At 36.9% G+C, this 24,942-nt stretch overlaps 1 protein-coding gene across 1 annotated transcript in view; it reads left to right on the top strand.

Annotated features, from left to right (window-relative positions):
• The window catches only part of DCC (DCC netrin 1 receptor), a 764,559-nt gene that overhangs the window by 520,403 nt on the left and 219,214 nt on the right, over positions 1 to 24,942 (top strand). The window contains exon 13 of the mRNA XM_060121767.1: positions 20,583 to 20,724. Coding sequence (XP_059977750.1) covers positions 20,583 to 20,724 — 142 coding nt within the window. The remainder of the gene's footprint in view (positions 1 to 20,582; positions 20,725 to 24,942) is intronic.

Here is a 24,942-nt window from a genome sequence, read left to right as displayed (position 1 = left end):
TTCCTAAATAACCAAGAGACCACTAAAGAAATCAGAGAGGAAATCAGAAAATACCTAGAGACAAATGAGAATGAAAACACAACAATCCAAAAACCTATGGGATGCAACTAAACAGTTCTAAGAGGGAAGTTTATAGCTATACATGCCTACCTCAAGAAACAAGAAATATCTCAAATAAACCATCTAACCTTACACCTAAAGGAACTAGAGAAAAAAGAACAAACAAAACCCCAAGTTAGCAGAAGGAAAGAAATCATAAAAATCAGAGCAGAAATAAATGAATAGAAACAAAGAAAACAATAGCAAAGATCAATAAAACTAAAAGCTGGTTCTTTGAGAAGATAATCAAAATTGATAAACCATTAGCCAGACTCCTCAAGAAAAAGAGGGAGAGGACTCAAATCAATAAAATTAGAAATGAAAAAGGAGAAGTTACAACAGACACCGCAGAAATACAGTGCATCCTAAGAGACTGCTAGAAGCAACTCTATGCCAATAAAATGGACAACCTGGAAGAAATGGACAAATTCTTAGAAAGGTATAACCTTCCAAGTCTGAACCAAGAAGAAACAGAAAATATGAACAGACCAATCACAAGTAATGAAATTGAAACTGTGATTAAAAATCTTCCAACAAACAAAAGTCCAGTACCAGATGGCTTCACAGGTGAATTCTTTCAAACATTTAGAGAAGAGCTAACACCCATCCTTCTCAAACTCTTCCAAAAAATGGCAGAGGAAGGAACACTCCCAAACTCATTCTATGAGGCCACCATCACCCTGATACCAAAACCGGACAAAGATACTACAAAAAAAGAAAATTACAGACCAATATCACTGATGAATATAGATGCAAAAACCCTCAACAAAATACTAGCAAACAGAATCCAAGAGCACATTAAAAGGATCATACACCATGATCGAGTGGGATTTATCCCAGGGATGCAAGGATTCTTCAATATACGCAAATCAGTCAATGTGATACACCATATTAACAAATTGAAGGATGAAAACCATATGATCATCTCAATAGATGCAGAAAAAGGTTTTGACAAAATTCAACACCCATTTATGATAAAAACTCTCCAGAAAGTGGAAATAGAGGGACCTACCTCAACATAATAAAGGCCATATATGACAAACCCACGGCAAACATCATTCTCAATGGTGGAAAACTGAAACCATTTCCTCTAAGATCAGGAACAAGACAAGGAAGTCCACTCTCACCACTATTATTCAACATAGTTTTGGAAGTCCTAGCCACAGCAATCAGAGAAGAAAAAGAAATAAAAGGAGTAAAAATTGGAAAAGAAGAAGTAAAACTGTCACTCTTTGCAGATGACATGATACTATACAAAGAGAATCCTAAAAATGCCACCAGAAAACTACTAGAGCTAATCAATGAATTTGGTAATGTTTGGTAAAGTTTGGCTTCCCTGGTGGCGCAGTGGCTGAGAGTCCGCCTGCCGACGCAGGGGACATGGGTTCGTGCCCTGGTCTGGGAAGATCCCACATGCCGCGGAGCGGCTGGGCCCATGAGCCATGGCCGCTGAGCCTGCACGTCTGGAGCCTGTGCTCCACAGTGGGAGAGGCCACAACAGTGAGAGGCCCATGTATCGTAAAAAAATAAAAATAAAAAAAAAGAATCAATATTGTGAAATGACTATACTACCCAAAGCAATCTGCAGATTCAGTGCAATCCCTATCAAATTACGAATGGCTTTTTTTACGGAACTAGAACAAAAACTCTTCAAATGTGTATGGAGACACAAAAGACCCCGAATAGCCAAAGCAGTCTTGAGGAAAAAAAATGGAGCTGGAGGAATCAGACTCCCTGACTTCAGACTATACTACAAAGCTGCAGTAATCAAGACAGTATGGTACTGGCACAAAACAGAAATATAGATCAATGGAACAGGATAGAAAGCCCAGAGATAAACCCACGCACATATGGTCACCTTCTCTTTGATGAAGGAGGCAAGAATATACAATGGAGAAAAGACAGCCTCTTCAATAAGTGGTGCTGGGAAAACTGGACAGCTAGATGTAAAAGAATGAAATTAGAACACTCCTTAGCACCATACACAAAAATAAACTCAAAATGGATTCGACACCTAAATGTAAGACCAGACACTGTAAAACTCTTAGAGGAAAACATAGGAAGAACACTCTTTGATATAAATCTCAGCAAGATCTTTTTTGATCCACCTCCTAGAGTAATGGAAATAAAAATAAACTAATGGGACCTAATGAAACTTCAAAGCTTTTGCACAGCAAAGTAAACCATAAACAAGATGAAAAGACAACCCTCAGAATGGGAGAAAATATTTGCAAATGCATCAACAGACAAAGGATTAATCTCCAAAATATATAAACAGCTCATGCAGTTCAATATTAAAGAAACAAACAACCCAATCCAAAAATGGGCAGAAGACATAAATAGACATTTATGCAAAGAAGACATACAGGTGGCCAAGAACATGAAAAGCTGCTCAACATCACTAATTATTAGAGAAATGCAAATCAAAACTACAATGAGGTATCAATTCACACCAGTTAGAATGGGCATCTTCAGAAAATCTGAAGCAAAAAACAAGCAGCAAATGCTGGAGAGGGTGTGGAGAAAAGGGAACCCTCTTGCACTATTGGTGGGTATGTAAATTGATACAGTCACTATGGAGAACAGTATGGAGGTTCCTTAAAACACTAAAAATAGAGTTACCATTTGATCCAGCAATCCCACTTCTGGGCATATACCTAGAGATAACCTTAGTTCAAAAAGACACATGCACCCCAATGTTCATTGCAGCACTCTTTACAATAGCCAGGTCATGGAAGCCACCTAAATGCCCATCGACAGACAAATGGATAAAGAAGATGTGGTACATATATACAATGGAATATTACTCAGCCATAAAAAGGAATGAAATTGTGTCATTTGTTGAGATGTGGATGGATCTAGAGACTGTCATACAGAGCGAAGTAAGTCAGAAAGAGAAAAACAAATATCGTATATTAACGCATGTATGTGGAACCTAAAAAAAATGGTTCAGGTGAACCGGTTTGCAGGGCAGAAGTTGAGACAGAGCTGTAGAGAACAAACATATGGACACCAAGGGGGAAAGCCGCGGTGGGGTGGGGAGGGTGGTGTGATGAATTGGGCGATTGGGATTGACAGGTATACACTGCTGTGTATAAAATTGATGACTAATAAGAACGTGCTGTATAAAAAAATTAGTAAAATTAAATTTAAAAATTAAAAAAATGAAATAAAGTTGAAGCCATCACCACAATTAATTGTATTATTTTATCTCCCGTAAAAAAAATCTGTATACTTTAGCAGTTACCCCTCATTTTCCTCTTACACTGTCCCTCCATCAGCCAAAAAGAATCTCTAGTCTGCTTTCTGTCTCTACAGTTTCCCTGTTCTGCATATTTTGCATAAATGGAACTATACACTGTGTCATCTTTCAAGAGTGACTTCTTTCAATTAGCATAATATTTTCAATATTCATCCATGGTATAGCATGTATCAGTACTTCATTTCTTTTCATGGTCAAATAATATTCCATTGTATGGACATGCCACATTTTATTTATCCATTCATCAGATGGTGGGCATTTGAGTCGTTTCCACTGTCTTTCACTATTATGAATAATGCTGTTATGAACATTTGTATATAAGTTTTTGTGTGAATGTATGTGTTCGGTTCTCTTTGAGAATACCTAGGAAGAAATCGCTGGGTCATATTTAATTCTATTTTTAGTCTTTTGAGGCATTGATAGACTATTTTTCAAAGCAGCTGCACCAGTTTACATTCTTCCCAGCAGTGTATGAAGGTTCTAATTCCTCCACATCCTTATAGTGTTGTTATTGTCTTTTTTTTTGTTTTGTTCTTTTGTGGGGTTTTTTTGCGGTACGCGGGCCTCTCACTGTTGTGGCCTCTCCCGTTGCGGAGCCCAGGCTCTGGACGCACAGGCTCAGCAGCCATGGCTCACGGGCCCAGCCGCTCCATGGCATGTGGGATCTTCCCGGACCGGGGCACAAACCCGTGTCCCCTGCATTGGCAGGCGGACTCTCAACCACTGTGCCACCAGGGAAGCCCTGTTGTTATTGAGCCCTGTTGTTATTGTCTTTTGATCATAGCTATCCTGGTGATTGTGAAGTGGTGTCTTATACTATTCTATATATGTATTTGTTTGAATATTTTTATAATGAAGAGTTTCAAACAGAAGTAAATATCAGTCATTTGTATAATATTTCATTTATACCAAAAATCATTGTAAAAAAGTTACTTTATCTCATGCCTCAATCAACTGTGTGAGGTCCTAAATCCTCAAAAAAATTTGTTGTAATATATGAAACTGTGCAGAATATATATTTTTTAATTTGGAAGAATTATTGGTTCTAATACTAGTACCTAATTTACTACAAACTTCTTGGAATACCAAAATTAAAACACATAGTAGTTTGCACACCAGCATGTTTTGCTACTATGGCCTAGTTTTAAGGTATTGTAGTTAAAGACTAATTTTCTCTCTTTTACAAAACTGTGTGTGAAACCATTTTTCAGTTTCACATTGTGCCTAAAAAAGAGAGTTGAATATCTCTTATGAGAATGTCTATTTACTAGACTGACATATTTGTGATAAAAGATCAAAAAACCTTTCCATTTCTAAAACATGCATATTTATAAACCAGATTAGAAATGGGGCTGTATTGTTACCTAGGATCTCCTTTCTCATGCCTATTGTTCTGATGGACAATGGCTTATTCTGAACTACTTCCTCATCTTCCAGGAAAATGGTAGATTAATTACATTGAAATGATCATTGGTCAGCTTCTCTCCATGTTGTATAGCTTAAGGAAAATCCATTAACATTGTTTAAAGTAAAAAATTTTTAGAAATATTTTATTGAATTTGTCTTAATCCCAATTCTAATAGACTAATTATTCTGGAATTGTTTTATCATTTTCTTTATAATCCAGTAGTACTCATGCAGACATCATTTTAACTAATCAGCCATAATGTAATGAGTACTTAAAATTATAGCCAGCTACAGGTGCTGTTAATTGTTAATCAATTATACACATAATGATTGCATATCTAATTGAAATACTGATTGAAGTATTGACAGTTACCCATAATTTTTTTCAAAAGTAAACTACCTCTTACTGGTCTTAAATTGGAATGAGTTATTGAGACTATGTTCTCAACAACTCTCTGAGTAGCTTCTCTGAACTTTAGTGGAAAATGGACCTGCTCTTTCTGCATGTATAAATAAAATTGGTGCAGTAGATCAGAATAGACCTGACTGGCTGTAGAATGAGTCAGTGCATTTTAATTGGTTTATTTGCATATTAACAGGCAACATTCTGCAGATGGTTCTGTGGGTCCTGAGTATCCGAATTTGGCAAATTTGGGGACCCTTATATAGGAATGTAGCAGTCATTAAACACTGATAGAATCCCTGTTTTGTCAGGAGGCTGTGGTCAATAGCACTGTCAACCTGCTGATCAGCCTTCACAGTAATTAATTAGCTCACATATTTATAGCAATTTGGTGGTTAGAATATCTACATGACAAAAAAGAGTTGACATTTATTCCTTTGGAAAAATGATTGTTGAAATTCTCAGAACAGTCTAAAGCATGGAAAGGAGAATTCTGTCTGTACCATCATAACAAAACATTATCTCGTAGTTTCCAATCATTGAATCACGTGAATGGGAGGCAGCTTAGCCAGAGTAAGCGAAGTCTGGGTAAGATGATGTCGTGATCCATCAAATAATGACTTTTTTTTTTTTTTTTTTTTTTTTTTTCCTGTACGTGGGCCTCTCACTGTTGTGGCCTCCCCCGTTGTGGAGCACAGGCTCCGGATGCGCAGGCTCAGCGGCCATGGCTCACGGGCGCAGCCGCTCCGCAGCATATGGGATCTTCCCAGACCGGGGCACGAACCCGTGTCCCCTGCATCGGCAGGCGGACTCTCAACCACTGCGCCACCAGGGAAGCCCATTTTAATTTTAAGGCATAAACTCTAAATATAAAGCCAGAATTTATTTTCTGAAAGAGAGACCATAGTATGGTATGTCTGTTTAGCTTAGTAGATTTAGTAAGGCCAATCTATCAACATCATCATAGAATCTATCTCTGGAAAGGACCATGCTCTTCAAGGAAAATGTTTTAGGCGCATATGCCCTTGTGCACCAGGCCTGGAACACAGCAGCCAATCAGGATGTTTAATGAATAAATTGATATAATAATGTATGTAAATAATAGTAAGATTTACTTTAGGCATTAATCCAAAGAGAATAGATCATTAACAATCCAAAAATATTTTTAATTTTAATTTTTTAAATCAGCGCTCCTCATTATTCATATATCAGTGATGTTTCAGATGTAACAAGCACAGAAACCTCTTTTTTCTGCTGCCATAATTCCCTCGTTAGGCTACCTAAGAATTTTCAAGTACAGAATGAGATAAGGAAAAGAAACTTGGAAAAAACACAACTTGGAAATTTTACCTTAAAGAGTTCTCTGTTTTAAAAAGTGAGAATGGTGTAGGCTATGTATTTGAGAAGAAGGGCTCTGAAAATCCAAGCAAATGCTATTATTTATTGAAAGTAACAGAAGTGAGAAACATAAGGACTGCTATTATTCTATCTAGTGGTGTGGTGTGTCATTTATGAAAACATTGTGTATTTCATTGTTTTTAGTCTGGCAACTCTATTGACACCTGGACATTAATGGTTTGGGTGTAAACTGTAAATAGCAAATTATATTATTGACCTGTCTTCTGGTGTTACCTGAAGACTGCAATTGAGAACAGTTCCACTTACTTCATCAGTTCCACTTACTTCAGCTGTTCATCAGAACAGTTCCACTTACTTCAGGAATATTTCTCAAGCCTTCATTCCCAATAAGAAAGCACCACAGAGCACCTGTGATTCTGGAGACAACCAGCTGTTAATGCGAGTTACGTGAATCTGACCTATAATCTCACCTGACATGTGGAACTCAAATATTTTCCCTTATTTCTCCAACACAATTAAAATATTTAGTCTCACTTCATTTTATAAGACATAAATAGCTATGTAAGTACTCTGTAATTACTGTACATTGTAACAAATGACCTCATAAGTACATTGTAATGTCCCATGTAATTACATGGTAAGTCATGTCTCTGAGATGACTGCTCTGAGATTGAAAGCCTGCTGGTTTCAGAGATTAATTACTTAGGGCCTAATTTGACAGTGTGCTTGAAGATATGCCTCTGTTAAATAGCTGCATCTGCATTTTAAAAAAAATGTTTCATACTAAGGTTTTATTCCCTTATTTAATATAGACTCAGCTGTTTATCCCTAAATATTGGACATGTCTAAACTTTGATATGTGTAAAAGCAAAAAAGGCTTGTTCTATACCGGGTGAGACTGATTTGCAATCATATTTCTTCCATCATACATTAGATGGAAATTGTTTTTGTGACAAGAATTTTAAAGGTTCTGGTTTTATTACTCTAAAAATCATGGTGTTGCAAAAATTATGGTTTTTATTCTTTTATTGAGCAATGTATAACATTTAAACTAAGTTTCATTATTTCCAGACCAAGTTAGTATATCCTGATCATTTTAGCATGAGTGCATTATTGCAATACCCTGAATTCCTACTGGTGATTCTTGATAAATTCACTTTATCTCATACGTGAAAGAATTTTCATAAGGCTCAAATCAGTACTTAAATTCTTATCTCTTTGCCTCAGGGTGCTTAAATATCTGGTGAAATCAATTATCCTGAAGTTACCTCATTCAACTTACTGCTCAAATAGTATCCTGGTTTCTATATTCTAAAACAAAAAAGGAATGGGAAATAAGTGAGCACTGTATTTTCTGCCTTAAGTTATATATTGGTCTATTTTCTTGTGCCTTTCAAGGGTATACTTTTGCAGATAACTCCCCTGATGTATTTGTGTTCTGGCTTTCAGAACTCTAGTTCCTGCATCAAGGCTATTTTATTGCTTTTAGTAGCTTTATTGAGTAGACATGAATAGTGTGAGAAAGGATTTAGCGATATGAAAGAGTTAATGAGCCTCCCTAAACATCCAGCTCACTTCCAGGGAATGACTTAGGACTGGAGAATAAAGACTATTGATACTGACAAATTTTGAAATGTATTACTTGTAAGATCGCTTTATCATGAACTCTAGGGAACAATCAAATTGCTTTTTTGTAATGGAATTTTGTTGAAATGTGAATACTGCCTAGAAATTACATTCCCAGTTTCTAGGACCTAAGGGAATAGGTCTGGCTACTAGGGTATACATAGCAAATTATCACATGAAAAAAATGCTATTTTAAATTCAGGAGTTCGCAAAAAGAAGATGCTAGATACACAGCAATTCTACCTCTTTTTTTTCTCTCTTCTTTTTCTTTAGGCTGGACTCTATCTTACATTTGTGGGTGATTTGTTGGTTGGTTTAGGAGTATTTGGTTAATTTTATTCAGTTGGCCAAGAAAGCCTTGACCTACAGGAACGATTGATTTTTTCTTTATTTTGCTTTCAGAAATTGAGACCATACATAGTTACATACCTGAGAATCAACTCCAACAAGGGTTTGGTAATCAATGGAGAAAGCACTTTTTCTCTGGGCCACTCATCAGAATATGGTAAAATCAACATAAAGCAATCACCTTTTCACCACTGAATGGTTTTTGAGTGGCAAAGAAAGTTGTTTCCCAGGGAAATGTAATCTAGTTGCTGTGATCAGTTGAAGTGCTTTTGGAGATAACTCAGACTCATTGAGAACCATTCATTCATTTATTTGTTTTTATGTCTTCAATACCTAATCACGTTTGTCCAAAGTGACATGATGAGTCAGTTCTTTAAAAAATTGCTCAGTTTTCAATGCCCTTTTGTGTAATCCAAAACAGGTGTACATTCTACCACTACTATTGCTAGTAATAAGTATAATTATAAACTTAAAAATTTTAAATAAGAGTAAAACTTTGAATTTTGCAGTGTTTTCAAGTTTCTAAGCCCTTTCTCATCGATCACCTCTCAACAACTAGGTGGTAGATGGGGAAGGTCCTCTGATATCAATTGGTGCAGTGAGGTAACAACTCCTAATGTCACTTAGCAAATTAGTGAAAAGCTGAGGGTGGAACAGGATACTTCCTATCATCCAGCTTGTAATATTTCTTGAATATCTTTTATTTGAAGAACACTATTCTCTCTTTCTCTAAACAGCAATTCAAAACTACATGCTAGACAGAACATCAAATAAGATTTTCTAAGCACTAGCTATGAGTTAAGGAGATCCCAGTATAGTTAGTTCCATGCACCTGTGCCTGATATTTGAGCTTTATTTAACATTTGGAGTCAAGTCTTAAAGAGAGGACCAGTGTTTATTGTACAGAATGGGCATGCAAGGTTGGGACCAGTGTTGAACTAGCCACACCTCTCAAAAAAACTCTCCAGGCCACTGTAAGCTATTGTCCACTCTTCTAATAGAACTCTAAGCCTCCTATTTAAATAACTGAAGAAATATTTTTTACAAGCTACTTTGCAAGTATGAAAAATACTAGCCTACCAGACTGCGACATTGTCAGTATACATGGGCTACCCTTTGTCTCCTTAGACAGTGATGGATTGGGGATCTCACAGTGAAGATTTGGAAACATATTTGACCTTAATTTACTGGTTCAAGGCCCCTGTGCTTCTAAAGTGAAGTAGGTTAAGTAAGTCATAAGCTTCCCCTTTCTTCCTTGGGCTTGTGAAAGTTGAGCTCTCAGAATTTGATGAAAGGAGTAAAGTGGTGGCATGTCAGTTTCCCAGCATCAATTTAAATATAGCCCAGTTTACCTTAGCTAAGAAATATAAAAATGGAACTTATACGAAATGGAGCATTTTCCAGATGACCTTTCTCATAGTTTGTGAATGTGCCCATTATATACCCCTGAAGAAGACAGGTCTGTGGGATGAATGGGTATGGCTTTAAGGGCCAGTGTCAGGAGGGTTGTGTCCCTAAACAGGAGTAAGTAAGGTGATTAGGGATGTTCCTTCAGGAAGACTGGTCACAGTATCCAGAGAAACAGAAAGGTAGATGACAGTTGTCCCTGATGGGTGGTGTCAGAAATGGCTGATGACGCACTTCAGGTGGTGAATCACAAGGCCAGTGGGTTTGGGCAGTTGAGAGTAGAAAGCAGATAACATGCCTAGATTCAGAGAGGCAAGTAAACATTGTCAGGAAAGTCCGCCAACCTCTGACAGACTCACAAAGGAGACACTATCCGCTGGAGGACTCAGTCTAGGATGCCTTGGAGGTCTTGGATGAACCAAGCAGATTAACAAGGCAAAGGAACATTCACAAAAAAGCATGGCAACATCCCCACCAGAGAAACCTGGTTACTAAAACTGGGACCCAAGTCAAAGTGAATTTGCAGTATTTTATTTGAAGTTGAGCAACCTGAGAAACATGTCCCAGTGTGGCTTAGCATATTACATAATCAGGGACAGGAACTTTCCAAAGTAGTTCAAGTAGAGCTTAATTTCAAGATAGCAGTCCCACTGGCACTAGCTGTGAGGAGTAGAAGCCACCAGGGCAGAGATAAAGGGTAGACTATTTTACAACTAAATAAACCTATTGATGAAAAAAGTGTTTGTATTATTTCAGCATCATTATATAAGATCACAACAGGTTAGCTTTCCTTCTTCAATAAAACAAAGCAATGTTCTTGCCTGAATTTAAGACATGTTCATAAAATTTTACTTAAAATCAAGTAGTACTCAATTTGTATATAACCATACTTTTATTATTGCACAGATATTAAACTTAAACTTTATGTGGTACTGGCAGACTTCACTCTGGAAATGTGTCACACAAAGTATTTTCTTAATGGCTTTAGGTCATTTTGGATAACAGTTGCCTACATGAACTCAAGAATGTCAATTATAGTATGCTACCCAAATTTCTAACTTTGCTTATCACAAGAGATGGAGTTTTTATGATAGTAAAGTAAAAACATGTCAGATCTGCAAGAATAGTATATAACTGCAGGAAAAAAAATGTATACACCTTTATAATACCTTATTGACATTTTATCAAATCCATACTTGGTTAGAGCCATCAAGTATATAGGTTTACAAAAAAAAAGCAAAACTTTTTGTGGAAATTGTTCACACAATTATGTACATAATAGAGCTTAAAATACTGTTTTATTAATTAATTTCTATTCCAGTTTGAAACTCAATTAGACATTTTCAGCATTGATTGAAATATTCACCAAGTATTTGGGTACATATCAAAGGTTAAATATTAAATGTTATTATATAATTTTAATATTACTAAGATATGATTTACTCTAAACAATAAAATTAGAAAAATGCCTTTCGCAATATTATCTAGAATATTATCAATATGGATAGCCTTTGTTTCTACATCCTCAGTGAATTGTCATTATTGATGGTACCAGCAGGTCCAGTGAACTCTTTTTGAAAGTAGATTATTTTTCAGACAACTTTATCACAGTAAATGCATTATCATCTACCAAGTTGCTTATGCCAGAAACCTAGGAGTCATTCTTGATGACTTTTCCTCCTTTACACTTGACAGTCAATAAATCACCAAGTGCTGTCAAGTCTACCTCCAAAAATAGATATTGCTTCTCTTCACTTTTCTGCCTTCCTTTAGTCTCCACCCTTTTCCAAGGTCTCTACCACCCACACCTAAAGGTTCTATTGGCTACAACAAGAAATTTGACTAATATTTTACAGAGTAAATTTCTCAATAAATATTCATGGAAGGAAAGGAGTTTAAAAAGTGTTGCTAGGTAATTTATCACTCTCAGTGCCCCTTTTGATTTCCAGAAGAAAAATTGTTGAATCAGCAGACAAATAAGTAGTCCACATTCTAAACATTGTTACTGTACATGGTATTTCTTGATTCTCCTTCCTACCCTTGTTTCCTTTTGCCTTTCTTTATTCTCTGCTTCTTTATCTCTAAATCTCTTGCTCTCTTGCCCTCTCTTTTTCTTTTCCTCTTTCCTCCCTTAAAGTATTGATATTTACAATTTACTGCATGATTATTGTGCACCAGCACTCTGATGGAACTTCTAAGCGTGTTCACACTGACTTTCATAATCTGTACCACGAGCCTTTGAGGTTGGCCCTGTTATTAGTTCATAGTGCATATGAGAAAACTTGGGCTCAGAGAGCTTTAGTGCCTCATTCACTGATAAGGAAGGTGACTGACATGGGTGTGAGCAGTGTGACACTGGAGGCATGAGGATCAATTACTTAGCTACGGCTGTATTCTGGGCGATGGTAAATTATGTTCTGAATTAGGGCAGTGGCAGAGGGAATGTAAATAAGGGGATGCGTGGGGGACACAATGAAAACAGGTTTTTTAGAAGTGCTGATGGGCTCTTTTTATTTATTTATTTATTTATTTATTTATTTATTTATTTATTTATTTATTTATTTTTTGTGGTACGCGGGCCTCTCACTGTTGTGGCCTCGCCCGTTGCAGAGCACGGGCTCCGGACGCGCAGGCTCAGCGGCCATGGCTCACGGGTCCAGCCGCTCCGCGGCATGTGGGATCCTCCCAGACCGGGGCACGAACCCGTGTCCCCTGCATCGGCAGGCGGACTCTCAACCACTGCGCCACCAGGGAAGCCCCTGATGGGCTCTTTTTAATAAAATCTGTAGAGCCTCTTGAGTACTGAAAGCATATTTCATTCTTCAAGGAAGTTCACATGAGATTCAACAAGTTCCCATATATACAGAAGAGAAATAAGGGGCAGAGTCTAAAACTGACTTTCAGTTAAGTGTCAGGATCCTTAGATTTCTGCTGTGTTTCAACCAAGGTGTTCTTATTTGCTGCAAGGATCTTCTTTCAAATGGTGCCCTCCAATTCCCTTCTATGGGAATGCTATCTAGATAAAACCGCTGGGGAAAAGAAAAAGGCTTTCTCCCAGGGCATTACATCTATTAAAAAGGTAGATGGTAGACTGCCAGGAGGTTCTGAGACCACAGCTTTGCTGAAGGCACTCCAATATAATGCTCAAAAGCTCTGGGTTTGGATTTAATATAGAACGGAGTTCAAATCCTGGCTTTGTCACGCTTTACTTATAAGACCTTAGGCAGGCTTCTTAATCTCTTATGTAAAACAAGAGTAATGGTACTTTACTCTCAAAAATTATAATGCATTATCAGCTGCTTAGTGATTGTATGGTGTCAAAATATATGTCCTCAATCAATATGACTCCTCTTCTCAAAACTCTAAAAGATATTCATTATCAGCTCAAATCTAGACTGTATCCTGGTGATTAAGGCCTTATTCCAAACTTGTCACTTAGACCTTTCAAAGCCTCAGCAGAAATTCTTGCTTTGTGGCCTTTTTATCATCCTTGGTGTATCACACGCATTTCCAAGAAATAGAGCTCTTGATCCGTCTGTGCTCTTAGCCAGGCCCACCTTGAGGCCAGACTCCTTGTCCAATCTTCATCAGACTGGGCTTCTCAAGAATTGTCAGTTTGTCTTATCCATCACTGTATACCCACCCCTGTACAGTGTCCTTCATGAAATAGGCATTTGATGACTGAAATCTTGTATTAACTTTGGTTTACAATGTGTCTTTTTGTTGTTCACCCACTAAGCAGATCCTCAATAAATAATTACTCAATTGGGGGAAAAAAATTTAAAAAAGACTCTCTACTACGGTAACTGAATGTTTTAAGAGGGGCTGGTCTTCCCCTGCAATTCACCCTAGAGTGAATAAGGCAAGATGTAAGTGTGTAATGTGATATGTGGAACTGAAAACTGAAGTTTATGAAACGTGGCTTCTGAAAATAAAAGTGAGGGTGGGGTAGTGAGCTTATTAATGTTTTCTTCGGTTTTCTTAGTTACTATTTATGCACATCTAGAGTGAAGGAAGAATTAAGGAGTGGATTAATGTAGCCCATGAGAAGGATGATACCACATCACCAAATTGGATAGGGTTATCTCAGACAGTTAGGAAATAATGGCCAACGAGATCCTTTCTCAATAAACCTAACTGCTCTCCACCGTGCTTATTTTTAAACAAACTCATTTTTGTGGTAACCAAAGAGGGGATGGAGGGATTTGGAGACGTTAAGTTTTGCAGTTCTTGTTTTCTGCCAAATCTGAAAAAAAAAAAGAAATTAATCCTTGATTCAAGATAAAACACTGCAACACTGGAAAAGGATTACTTTCTCGCTCTCAAGTAATGAAAGGGCCAAAAGTCAAGTCACAGCTACTAGAATTGATTTTTCAAAAGTCAAGGACACGTGTTAAGTACTTTTAATAAAAATCATTACCAGGCTTGCCCATGAAGACTAGGTTGTGACAGCTTTAGGTGGCTTGGTGAGGGGATGGGCAATAGAATCTGAGCCACTGAGCACTGACAATCTAAGTTTCATAGAGAAAATAAGATACATTATACCACTGAATAAGAAAAAGTTACTGAACACTTTCATTTAATTTCAAAGTACAATATAATTTGGGACATCCCGCCATATCATCTGCAGAAGAACCTGCACAGAACCTATTTGATCTTTGCAATCTGCTTCTGATTGCTTGAAATCAATGAGAAAGCATAAAAGATGCTAATAAATTTAGCTGCTACCCACATACGAAGATGAATAAAAATGATGAAATTACTTCCAAAGATGAATAATAACCATTGAGGGGTTTGCCTCCAGGCATGCAGAGCATATACCTGATTCTACTCATTTATTGCTGCCAGGCATTGATATTAAGGTATTGGTCATGTGGGAATAATTGGTGCAATCACTGGAAGTCCTCATATATGATAAAGAAAAATTATTATCTGTCAAAAACTAAGTATTCATGTAATCATTAATACATTTAAAATCTCCAGGCTTATCAAGTGATTTACAATCATTTGGTAGAAATACTAAGCACAATTATTCTCCCATTTTCAATATGTGCATTGAGATTGAGGCCATTTATAAGACATGAGAGGTCACTCAGCAAAGTTACAGCAAAGCACTAACTCATAAGGTTTTGCCTCTTGGTCTAAGACCTTCATTTTTCTTAGAATTTTCTGTTTAAATTTGTCTTTAAAAAAACAAGCTGTAGTCCTTAGAAAATGACCCTTCTTGATTTGCCAAGGGCTACTAGTGGGAAGGCCTATTGGATGTATTAAAAACTAATTACTTGGGCTTCCCTGGTGGTGCAGTGGTTGAGAGTCCGCCTGCTGATGCGGGGGACACGGGTTCGTGCCCCGGTCTGGGAAGATCCCACATGCTGCAGAGCGGCTGGGCCCGTGAGCCATGGCCGCTGAGCCTGCGCGTCCGGAGCCTGTGCTCCGCAACGGGAGAGGCCACAACAGTGAGAGGCCCGCGTAGCGCAAAAAAAAAAACAACCAATTACTTAAATTCAGTTTAAAGAATATTTTGATAGGAGAATTTAGGTGAACAGAATTTCCAAGTAGTTGCTCTGTGATTATTTATTTTCGAATGAAATAATAAAAAGGACAGTAGACTCAGTCGTCTGATAATCGCCCTGTGATGATACAAGGTGACTTCCGCCTATTCATTTAACTCTGTGCCTCAATTACCTCCTTTATAAAATTGTAAAATGGTGAAAATATCAGCCATGACTATCTTGAAGCATTGAAAACTAAAAATAAGATGTGTAGGGGAGTATAAATATAAGGTAGTCATTCAATCTGGTTTTCTTTACTAGTGTCTAAACACTTAAGGGCAAAGAACACATCCACGCGTGTGCATGTATGTGCATGTGTGGAGGGGGAGATGAGGTGTATGTATGTGTGCGTGCATGTGGGTGCATGCATATTTAAGGCTGTGCATTCTTTGGGTGCCGAGTACAGTGTATTGTTATTTTATTCATTAGTTTGTCTCTCTTAAATGAGCACATTGATCTAACCATGTGTTTCCTTAGCATGGCCTAAAAATACTGATTTTTTTTTCCATCTGCCTTTTCATTACGTTGTCCTACGTGTCCCATTTACTGTAGCCACTGCGCAATTACTTGACCTTTACTTAAAGAGGCTCCACACTGTCTTGACACCTTGAACTTGCTCTTGATATTTACTCTGTCTTAAATATCTTATTTATCCCCTCCTTGAAGTCCTATTCACACTTGAAGGATGGGCTCCTTGTCAAATCTTTTTTGACCACATGACACAGAATTAGTCTCTCCCTCTATTATATTTCCACTGTATCTTCTGGGATTATCTATTCTAGCATTTAGCAGTTTGTTTTCATTATGAGTTTACATCTCTGTTTCCTCAGCCAGAATAAATGTACTATCATGATTCATTTGAGTGTTTCCATAGTCCCAAAGACGGTGCTTGCAACACAGCAGAGATATAGTTAATATATTTTGAATGAATAATAACTGAATGAATTAGACTCTCAGCCTTTGGAACTCCCATGAGAAGCAACATTAAATAGGAAAGAATGCCAGCTTCAAACTGGAATTATCTCAGTTCATGTCCTGCCTCTATCACTTACTGCCACATGGTTTCAAGTTACTTAACCATTCTATGTCCCCATTGACATGATTGTACAAAGGGCATAAAGACAGACTTAAGTCACTGCGTCACTGTGAGGGTGAAATCATAGCTCACATAGATATGTTCGGTGCCTAGACCATTTCCAGGTCTAGAGTCAATGCAAAAAAAAGCGTTAACAAGTATTAATAAGAGTGGTACTTAGCTTCTCACATTTAAAGGGCAATGGGGGTGAAGTAAATGATCCCAGTAGTGCCATACTCTTTCAAGTATATTCTAACAACTTAAATAATCAGATTAATTTTATTTAGCTAAGTTCCTCTAAAATTATTAAATTATGTTTATTATATAATTATATTTGATCCTTATTATTTGTAGAGTCTATATGTGCAAATTCACCTACCTGCTAAAATTTATTTGTGTCCCAAAATCAATACCCACAGTATCTTTACAGTCATTTGCAGACTTGTGCACATGTGGAACAGTGAAAACTTTGAGTCTCCAGGAGCACATGTTTGCAGCTGAGGCTGAACAAGGAGATGCTCTGTTTTCTTGTTTCAGTTCTCATATTGTAACTAAGTGTCCCTTTTGTGGTCAAATAAATGCCCAAATAAAATACCACATTTTTTGCCCTCCCCCCCTTTTTTTCTTTGCTTTCTGTTGGCAATTTTGCTGTTTAAAATGGTTCCCAAGTGTAGAGCTCAAGTGTTGTCTCGTGTTCCTAAGTGCAAAAAAACTGTGATGTACCTTAAGGAGAAATACATATATTAAATAAAGTCCATTCAGACATGCATTATAGTACGGTTGGCCATGAGTTCAATGTTAATGCATCAACAATGATATTAAGTGAGGTGCCTTTAAACAGGAACATGTATGAAACAAGGTGATGTATTGATGAGTTTACAAAAATGTTGTGACCAAAGTCTCACAAGAACCTAAACCTGTATTTTCCCTGGGAACAATATTCAGTGTTTGCAGTGCCTTTACAGAAAATAACTACTGCAAATGATGAGAATTGACTAGAGTTGGCATGTCCTTTGAAATGTTTTAAAATGCTGAGCAAATAACTGTGCCTTTAGATGATTTCTTAAATCCTTTTACAGAAATTTAATCATTTGTAGAGAGCTAGCTAATTTGTAGCAGATCTGGAAGAAGGGTCTCAAAACCCAGTCTCCCTGGAGAACACTGCTCTGCCTCTGCTATACCCACATAATTGAAACAATGTCAAAGTGGCCTTGGGTTGTGGGCTAAGAGCTCAGAAGTCCATTCCTTGACATTGTGTTCAGCCTCTTTCTGACAGTCATTTATTTCTCAACTGTTCTCAAAAGAACAACTCTGTGTGTTTATTTTTAAAAAATGAATGTAAAATTTCATCAAAGTATTATTATTCATATATATATATATATATATATATATTTTTTTTTTTGTGGTACGCGGGCCTCTCACTGCTGTGGCCTCTCCCGTTGCAGAGCACAGGCTCCAGACGTGCAGGCTCAGCGGCCATGGCTCACGGGCCCAGCCGCGCCGCGGCGTTCGGGATCCTCCCGGACCGGGGCACGAACCTGTGTCCCCTGCATCAGCAGGCGGACCCTCAACCACTGCGCCGCCAGGGAAGCCCTCATTGCCTATTTTAAAGCCCTCAATCACATTCTGAAGTACTGGGGATTAGGATATCAATATATGAATTTGGGGTTTTGGAGGGCAGGGGGCAAAATTCAGCCCATAGCAATGTGTTTTGACAGTTGTATCCACCCATGTGACAGACATGAACTAAGATGCAGTTTTATTACCCAAAAAGTCTCTTTGTACCCATATCCAATCAATCCTTCAGTGAAGTTGCCATAGGCAACTACTTTTCTGATTTGTATTACTGTAGATTAGTTTTATCTATTCTTGAATTTCTCATATCAATGGAATTATGCAGTATGTACGTTTTTGAGTCTGGTGTCTTGTCAAATCCAGTCTTATATCTTATTGCTATTTTCCTCACTATCTTCCGAGAATTCCGTATTTCTCTTTCTGATTTGGATCTCTGTTGGATTTCAAATCTTTTTCTTCCTTAGTTTGCACTCTCATTTTCCTTGCGCATACCGTCATTAACCTCCTGATAAAGGGTACACAGATGAATATCTTTGAGGCCACTCATATCTGAAATATCCCTATACTTATACTTATGCAAGTGTTTGTTCTTATGCTTGTGTTATAGTTTCCTCATACATCATAATTTATTTGGCTTGACATGAAATTCTAGGTTTAAGTGTTTTCAAACATTAAATGTTTTTGAGAAATCTGATGTTATTCTTATTCCCGATTATGTTTTATGTACCCCTTTTCTTCTTTTTTTTTTCTTCATTCTGGAAGCTTTTGGATCGTCCCTCCCCCATGAGGCTCTAGTGTTTCACATAATATGCTTTAATGTGGTTCTTTTCATTTATTATGTTAGATATTCCATAATCCCTTTCAGAATGGGCTCTCAAGTCTTCCAGTTCTGCAAAGTTTTTATTGGGGAGGAGGATTTTTTTGTTTTTTGTTTTGATTTGTTTTGTTTTTTCTAATTTACTGTCTTTTATTTTTCCTGTTCCTTCATTCTCTCATCTTACTATTTGGGTGTCAAAAATTATGGACTAAACCTCTGATTTCTTATCTTTTCTCTCCAATTTCCTTTGATTACCTTTTTTCCCCCAATGAATTTTGGAAGGTGTCTATTAATTTATCTTCGAATCTATCTATTGAATATTTAATTTGTGCAACCAAATTATACATGTCATAAGCTTTTTCAAAATCTTTTATTTTTCTTGTATTTTATCCTATTTATGGATGCAGTAGCTTCTCTTTGATTATTAGGGTATTAATGACAGTTCTTTGGATCCTTTATCCTTACACTAATGCTGTTTCCTTCAAGTGCCATTATGCTGTTATGTGTTTTTCTCTCTGTATGTTATGGCGAAGGCTTTGTTTTCAATGTCTGATAGTCTTAAATTACCAGTTTACATAAAAATGCAGTACTAAAAAGGTGATTATGAAGTGCAAACTCTAGTGCATGAGTGGAGGTTATAAAGTGGTCTCCTTACGGGTGGGGGATTGATCAGGAACCTATCTGTTCTTTTCTCTTATTCTGTTAAATTTTGTCTAGAGAACGATTATCTGATATTCTGGCTGGGAAGTGTACACCTGGTTGCCATTGCTCTGGGTATCAGATGAAGGAAGAAGACTTGAGTGTCTTATGTCATTGACTTAACAACCCTTGCCCTCATCTCTATTCTCTCCTGTGCCTGGTGTCCCTGAATCTGTGGCTTCTGTTTCAATATCCCTGGAGAATGAAGCTTCCAGCTACTCCAAGATCAGGGAGTGTTAGCAGACTGGTTTTGCAGAATGTGATAGGACTTTCAATCCATCTTCTGTCTCAGAAACATGACTGTCCTGCTTTGTAAGGTATTTAGGAAGTAACAGTTTCTAGTCTTGCCTGAATTTGGTCCTGCCAATCACCTTGTTTTCATTAATATCTCTTAAGGAGGTACTTAGGTTTCATCTCTCTCCTTTGGCTCAGTCACACTTTTCCTCATTTGCACCTTCAAAAAATTTGTTAACCTCTCTCATTCACTAGAGTCCTATTATCTATTCCTTATAGGTTTATACCATTTAGAATATTTTACTGTCATTTTAGTGACATTTACGAAGGAGAGATGATAATGCACGTAATCAACCAAATGAATTGTGTAAATTTGTCAAAATCAGACATATAGTTGTAAGAATGGATTTAATTTGGTTCTAAGGGGTAATCCCTAACACTTCTTGCATCTCTGCCTTATTTGCACTTATGTTTGTGTCAATTCTTTTTTTTTTTACATCTTTATTGGAGTATAATTGCTTTACAATGGTGTGTTAGTTTCTGCTTTATAACAAAGTGAATCAGTTATACATATACATATGTTCCCATATCTCTTCCCTCTTGCGTCTCCCTCCCTCCCACCCTCCCTATCCCACCCCTCTAGGTGGTCACAATTCTTTGACCCTATCCTGTTGTCCTTCCTTTCTCCAATCTTTTAATTTACGTCTATTATTTTACAGAGTATCAAAGTAAGCTGGCTGCCTCCTCCACCAGGAACACAAAATGGATTTATTACCGGCTATAAAATTCGACACAGAAAAACAACCCGCAGGGGTGAGGTGGAAACACTGGAGCCAAACAACCTCTGGTACCTGTTCACAGGTCAGTGTTCACGTGGTGGGGTCTTGGAAGGTTTTGATGAATTAAATGCCTCAGCATCAAAATATTTTTTGCTGGTAAACAACTTAACCATTTTTTTCCTGTTAAATGGCATGTGCTGGTCTGAACGAGAATAACCTCTACATTTTTAACTTGATATTCCCTGTAATGCTTTCACTACATATTTTGCTTCTGGATCATCATCTTAATAAACATATCATTGAATTTTTATCCATATTAGTTTCTTAGTATTATTGGTTCAACAACTTCTGTTGTCAAATAATTTTTAACTGTTTAATAACTTTTTTTTTTTTTTTTTTTTTTTTTTTGCGGACACGGGCCTCTCACTGTTGTGGCCTCTCCCGTTGCGGAGCACAGGCTCTGGACGCTCAGGCTCAGCGGCCATGGCTCACGGGCCCAGCCGCTCTGCGGCATGTGGGATCTTCCCGGACCAGGGCACAAACCCGTGTCCCCTGCATCGGCAGGCGGACTCTCAACCACTGCGCCACCAGGGAAGCCCTGTTTAATAACATTTAAAAGTCGTGTAATCAAATGGTTCCAAGTTTAAGTCATTTTGAGCCCTGTTCCCTCAAAGTCCAGGAGTGAGAATGAAGTTAGAAAATGGAGAGAGGGGTAGTTTGGGTAATAAAGAGAACAAGTCTACTTTCCATAAATAAAAAAGTAAATTCACTTACATAGCAATGTTGGTGGAACTCATAGTGGGTCAAAATTCTCTCTGAAAACTGGACCCAGTTTCCATGTAGTACTTAGATATATTTTTTTAATTTTATAAGATTAATAATCATATATTTCCTTTAACTATTGGAACCATTAATACATGTCAGTCCAGTTCCTGGAAAACAGAGACTGAGTCAGGCTTTCAAGTTAATGCATTTGGGGTACAAGCCCAGGAAAACAAGAGTGAGGGAACAAGGAAAATGAGCCAGGGAGGAAAATAAATCAAATAATGATGACATATTATTGAGCTGGCCCCAAGTTTAGAGCAAACCCAGAGCTTGCTTGGCCTTGGTAGGGTATCACTAGAGAAGCTAATTTAACTGCTGTGGCCCACAGAGGATGGCTGGATAGGAAGCCTGAGCAGTTCCTCTCTTGTCTATCTATCATTGGTCAAAGTAAGCCCACCAATAGGTTGTTAACTGTTTTGTACCTCCTGCCGGCCCCCTGGGAAGCCAGCACTTCTGGTAAATGTACAAACATGGAATTCTCTCCTTTTCCTCAGCACTTTATGTGGTGATGGCTTGGTCTAGGGTAGAAGCAGCACTTGGGGCTGTATAGTACCAAAGAGAGCATGAACTAAGGGTTTGGAAAGCAAAGCATATAGCGGTGGCTCATGGCAAAAACTGGCGGGTCAAATTGAGCATATGGGTCACGGCACATAAACTGGCTGCATGACAACATGCAAATTAAAAATCATAACTTTCTCTGTATGAGGTACTCAGTAAATTTCCATCTGAAATCATGAAACACACACAATTTAAGCTACTTGCTCAGCCTACAATGTGAGACTTGATAGAAAGCTGGGTTTTCCCTTTAGGTTTTGCCTCTTATGCCTATAAAACGTTAATGTGATTGTGAGAGTGCTTCCAAAATAGATTACCAAAAAATTACATTACTTGTTTTATATCTGGACAGAATCTCCTAGGAAGGTATTATTAAGTCTAAGCGGAACTTATGGCACTCTACCATTCCGTTTAAAAAGCTTAAGGAAAGCCAAGATCCTGTCTTTTTCCTGGATAAAATGATGGGAAGAAGGTAAAAATATTGAAGTGAGGCATGTTTCCTCACTGGAATATTTGGTACAACATGTACATAGTTTACTTTAAAATAAATCACCAAAATTGAAAATTCTTGCTTTAAAAATTTTAGTATAATTCCTAAGAGTTAATATTTGAATAGAAGAAGAGGCTCTAAGAATAATTTAATCCAAACCTTGTATTTTAATAGATACTGGCATTTGAAGCCCTGAAACTTTTTTTAATCATTGCTTTTCCTTCTCAAATGAAGAATATTAAAAATATAAAATAAACTTCTTTTTTATAAAATAATTAAAATATGAGCATTCCAATAGAAAAACTAAGGACTGGATATTCCATTTACAGAACTATAAATAGCCAACAAGTGTAATAAAATGTTCAATCTCATTAGCAGAGAAATGCAAATTAAAACAAAATTGAGTTAGCATTTTCCTTTGATTAAAGTAATAAAGATAAAAATGAATGATGATACACTGTTTTGGAAAGTGTACAAAAGAAACATGAACTCTCATATACTACTTGTGGGACAGAAAGTTTCTAGAATCTTTCTGGAAAGCAATGTGGAGATTTCTGTTATATACAGGTGTATGTGTGTGTGTGTGTGTGTATTCATAAATGTATGAGTCAAGTTTCCAACTTCTAGGAGTTTGTTCCAATTCAGCAGACATATTTTTTTGCAAAGTTTTGAACTAAAAACATGTTCATTGCACCGTTACTTTAATAGCAAATAACAAGAAAAAAAAAGACCCTAAGTATCTAACTGTAGGCAGTTAACTAGAAAATTCAGACACAATCATATCAAGGAATACTGTATATCTATTGAGAATACTGTAACGTAAACATGTTAAATTACATGTTAAATATTTAAAGCATGTTAAGTGAATAACTCAGTTTTAAATCAGTATTAAGCATGAGTCCATATTTATAAACCAAAAAATCCGTAAGAAAATATTTAGAATAATATGTTCTAAATATCAAAATATTAATAGTGATTATTGCTTACTTTTGTAACAATAAAATATGCATTTTAACTGCATATGTACAGTGAAAAACAAATAAAATGTCAAGACTCTGATGTTATAACTTTTGATTACCAAAATTGAAGATTTCCTACCACTGACTTTAACTGTATGCCCATTGAACAACTAAGAAGGGACTGGTCAAGAAAATAAATGAAGAATGACCTTACTGATATGAATTGTTTAGTATTTATGGGTTTTTTGCCAAATGGAATTTAACACATTCAGCTTAATATAATCAAGCCAAAATTTTGACTCTCTAAATATACAAATTTTAGGATTTTCTTTCGAAGAAAAGCAAAATTGTTTAAAAAGATAACTATATAGAGCAGCAAGTTTTAGCCTTTTTACTATCAAAGATGCTATATTAGTCCTAGGGGGGTCGTAACAAATTACCACAAATGTGGTGGCTTAAAAGAACAGATTTTTTTTCAGTTCAGGAGAAACCAGAAATCTGAAATTAAGGTGTCTGCAGGATTGGTTTCTTCTGGAGACTCTGAGAGAAAATGTCCTATGTTTGTCTTCTAACTTCTGATGGTTGCTGGCAGTCCTTGACGTTCCTTAGCTTATAGATGCATCTCTCAGATCTCTGCCTCCATCTCTGCATCACTTCCTCCGTGTGTCTCTACGTCTCTCTTCTTATAAAGACACCATTCGTTGGGTATAGACTGTAGTAATCCAGGATGATTCCATCTCAAGGTCCTAAAGTAATTATATCTGTTAAGACCATATTTCCAGGAAAGGCTATGTTTGGATGTTCCAAGTATACTGTATTCTCCTCACTAGACACCTTTCATTACTTTTCCTCTCAAGGACAATCATTTTGAATTATACCCTCTAATGAAACTTTAGTTATCCAAAAATAAACAATTCAGCCCTATATCTTTATTCCTCTAAAATATATGTGGCAATTAACCCTTCTAATCAGCATAGGGTAACCCATCTTCACTCTGGTTTAACATCATTCCAGTCAAAAGCAAAGAAAGAGGATGAATTAATTAGCTTGTTATTGAAATGATGCACAAATGCCCCTTCCCATCTTTATAGATTTGTGGGAATCTGGACTCCAAACTTGAAACCTTTATTCAGAATGTTCCTTCTTCATTTCAATTGTTATAAAATGAATTTGAGAGTGCAAACATAATCTGAGCAGTTATACTTGTAACTGTACTTGATATGTATTGCAAAAAAGTCACACAGCCTCATTTTTAATTTGAAATAGAGAATTACAAAAACCCAGAGGATAGCCTCATACTCTTAAAACATTAAAAACAAGCTTTGCTTATAAAGCAGAAACTAACACACCATTGTAAAGCAATTATACCCCAATAAAGATGTAAAAAAAAAAAAAAAAAAAGTTACCAAAAAAAAAAAAAAAAAAAACAAGCTTTGCAAAGCCTCTGCCTTCCTCTCCCCAGTTCTGTGTC

The sequence above is a fragment of the Lagenorhynchus albirostris genome, chromosome 14, assembly GCF_949774975.1.
Source record: "Lagenorhynchus albirostris chromosome 14, mLagAlb1.1, whole genome shotgun sequence".
NCBI lineage: Eukaryota > Metazoa > Chordata > Mammalia > Artiodactyla > Delphinidae > Lagenorhynchus > Lagenorhynchus albirostris.
The sequence above is the reverse complement of the archived record's forward strand: the minus strand, read 5'-3'. Positions and strand labels throughout refer to the sequence as shown.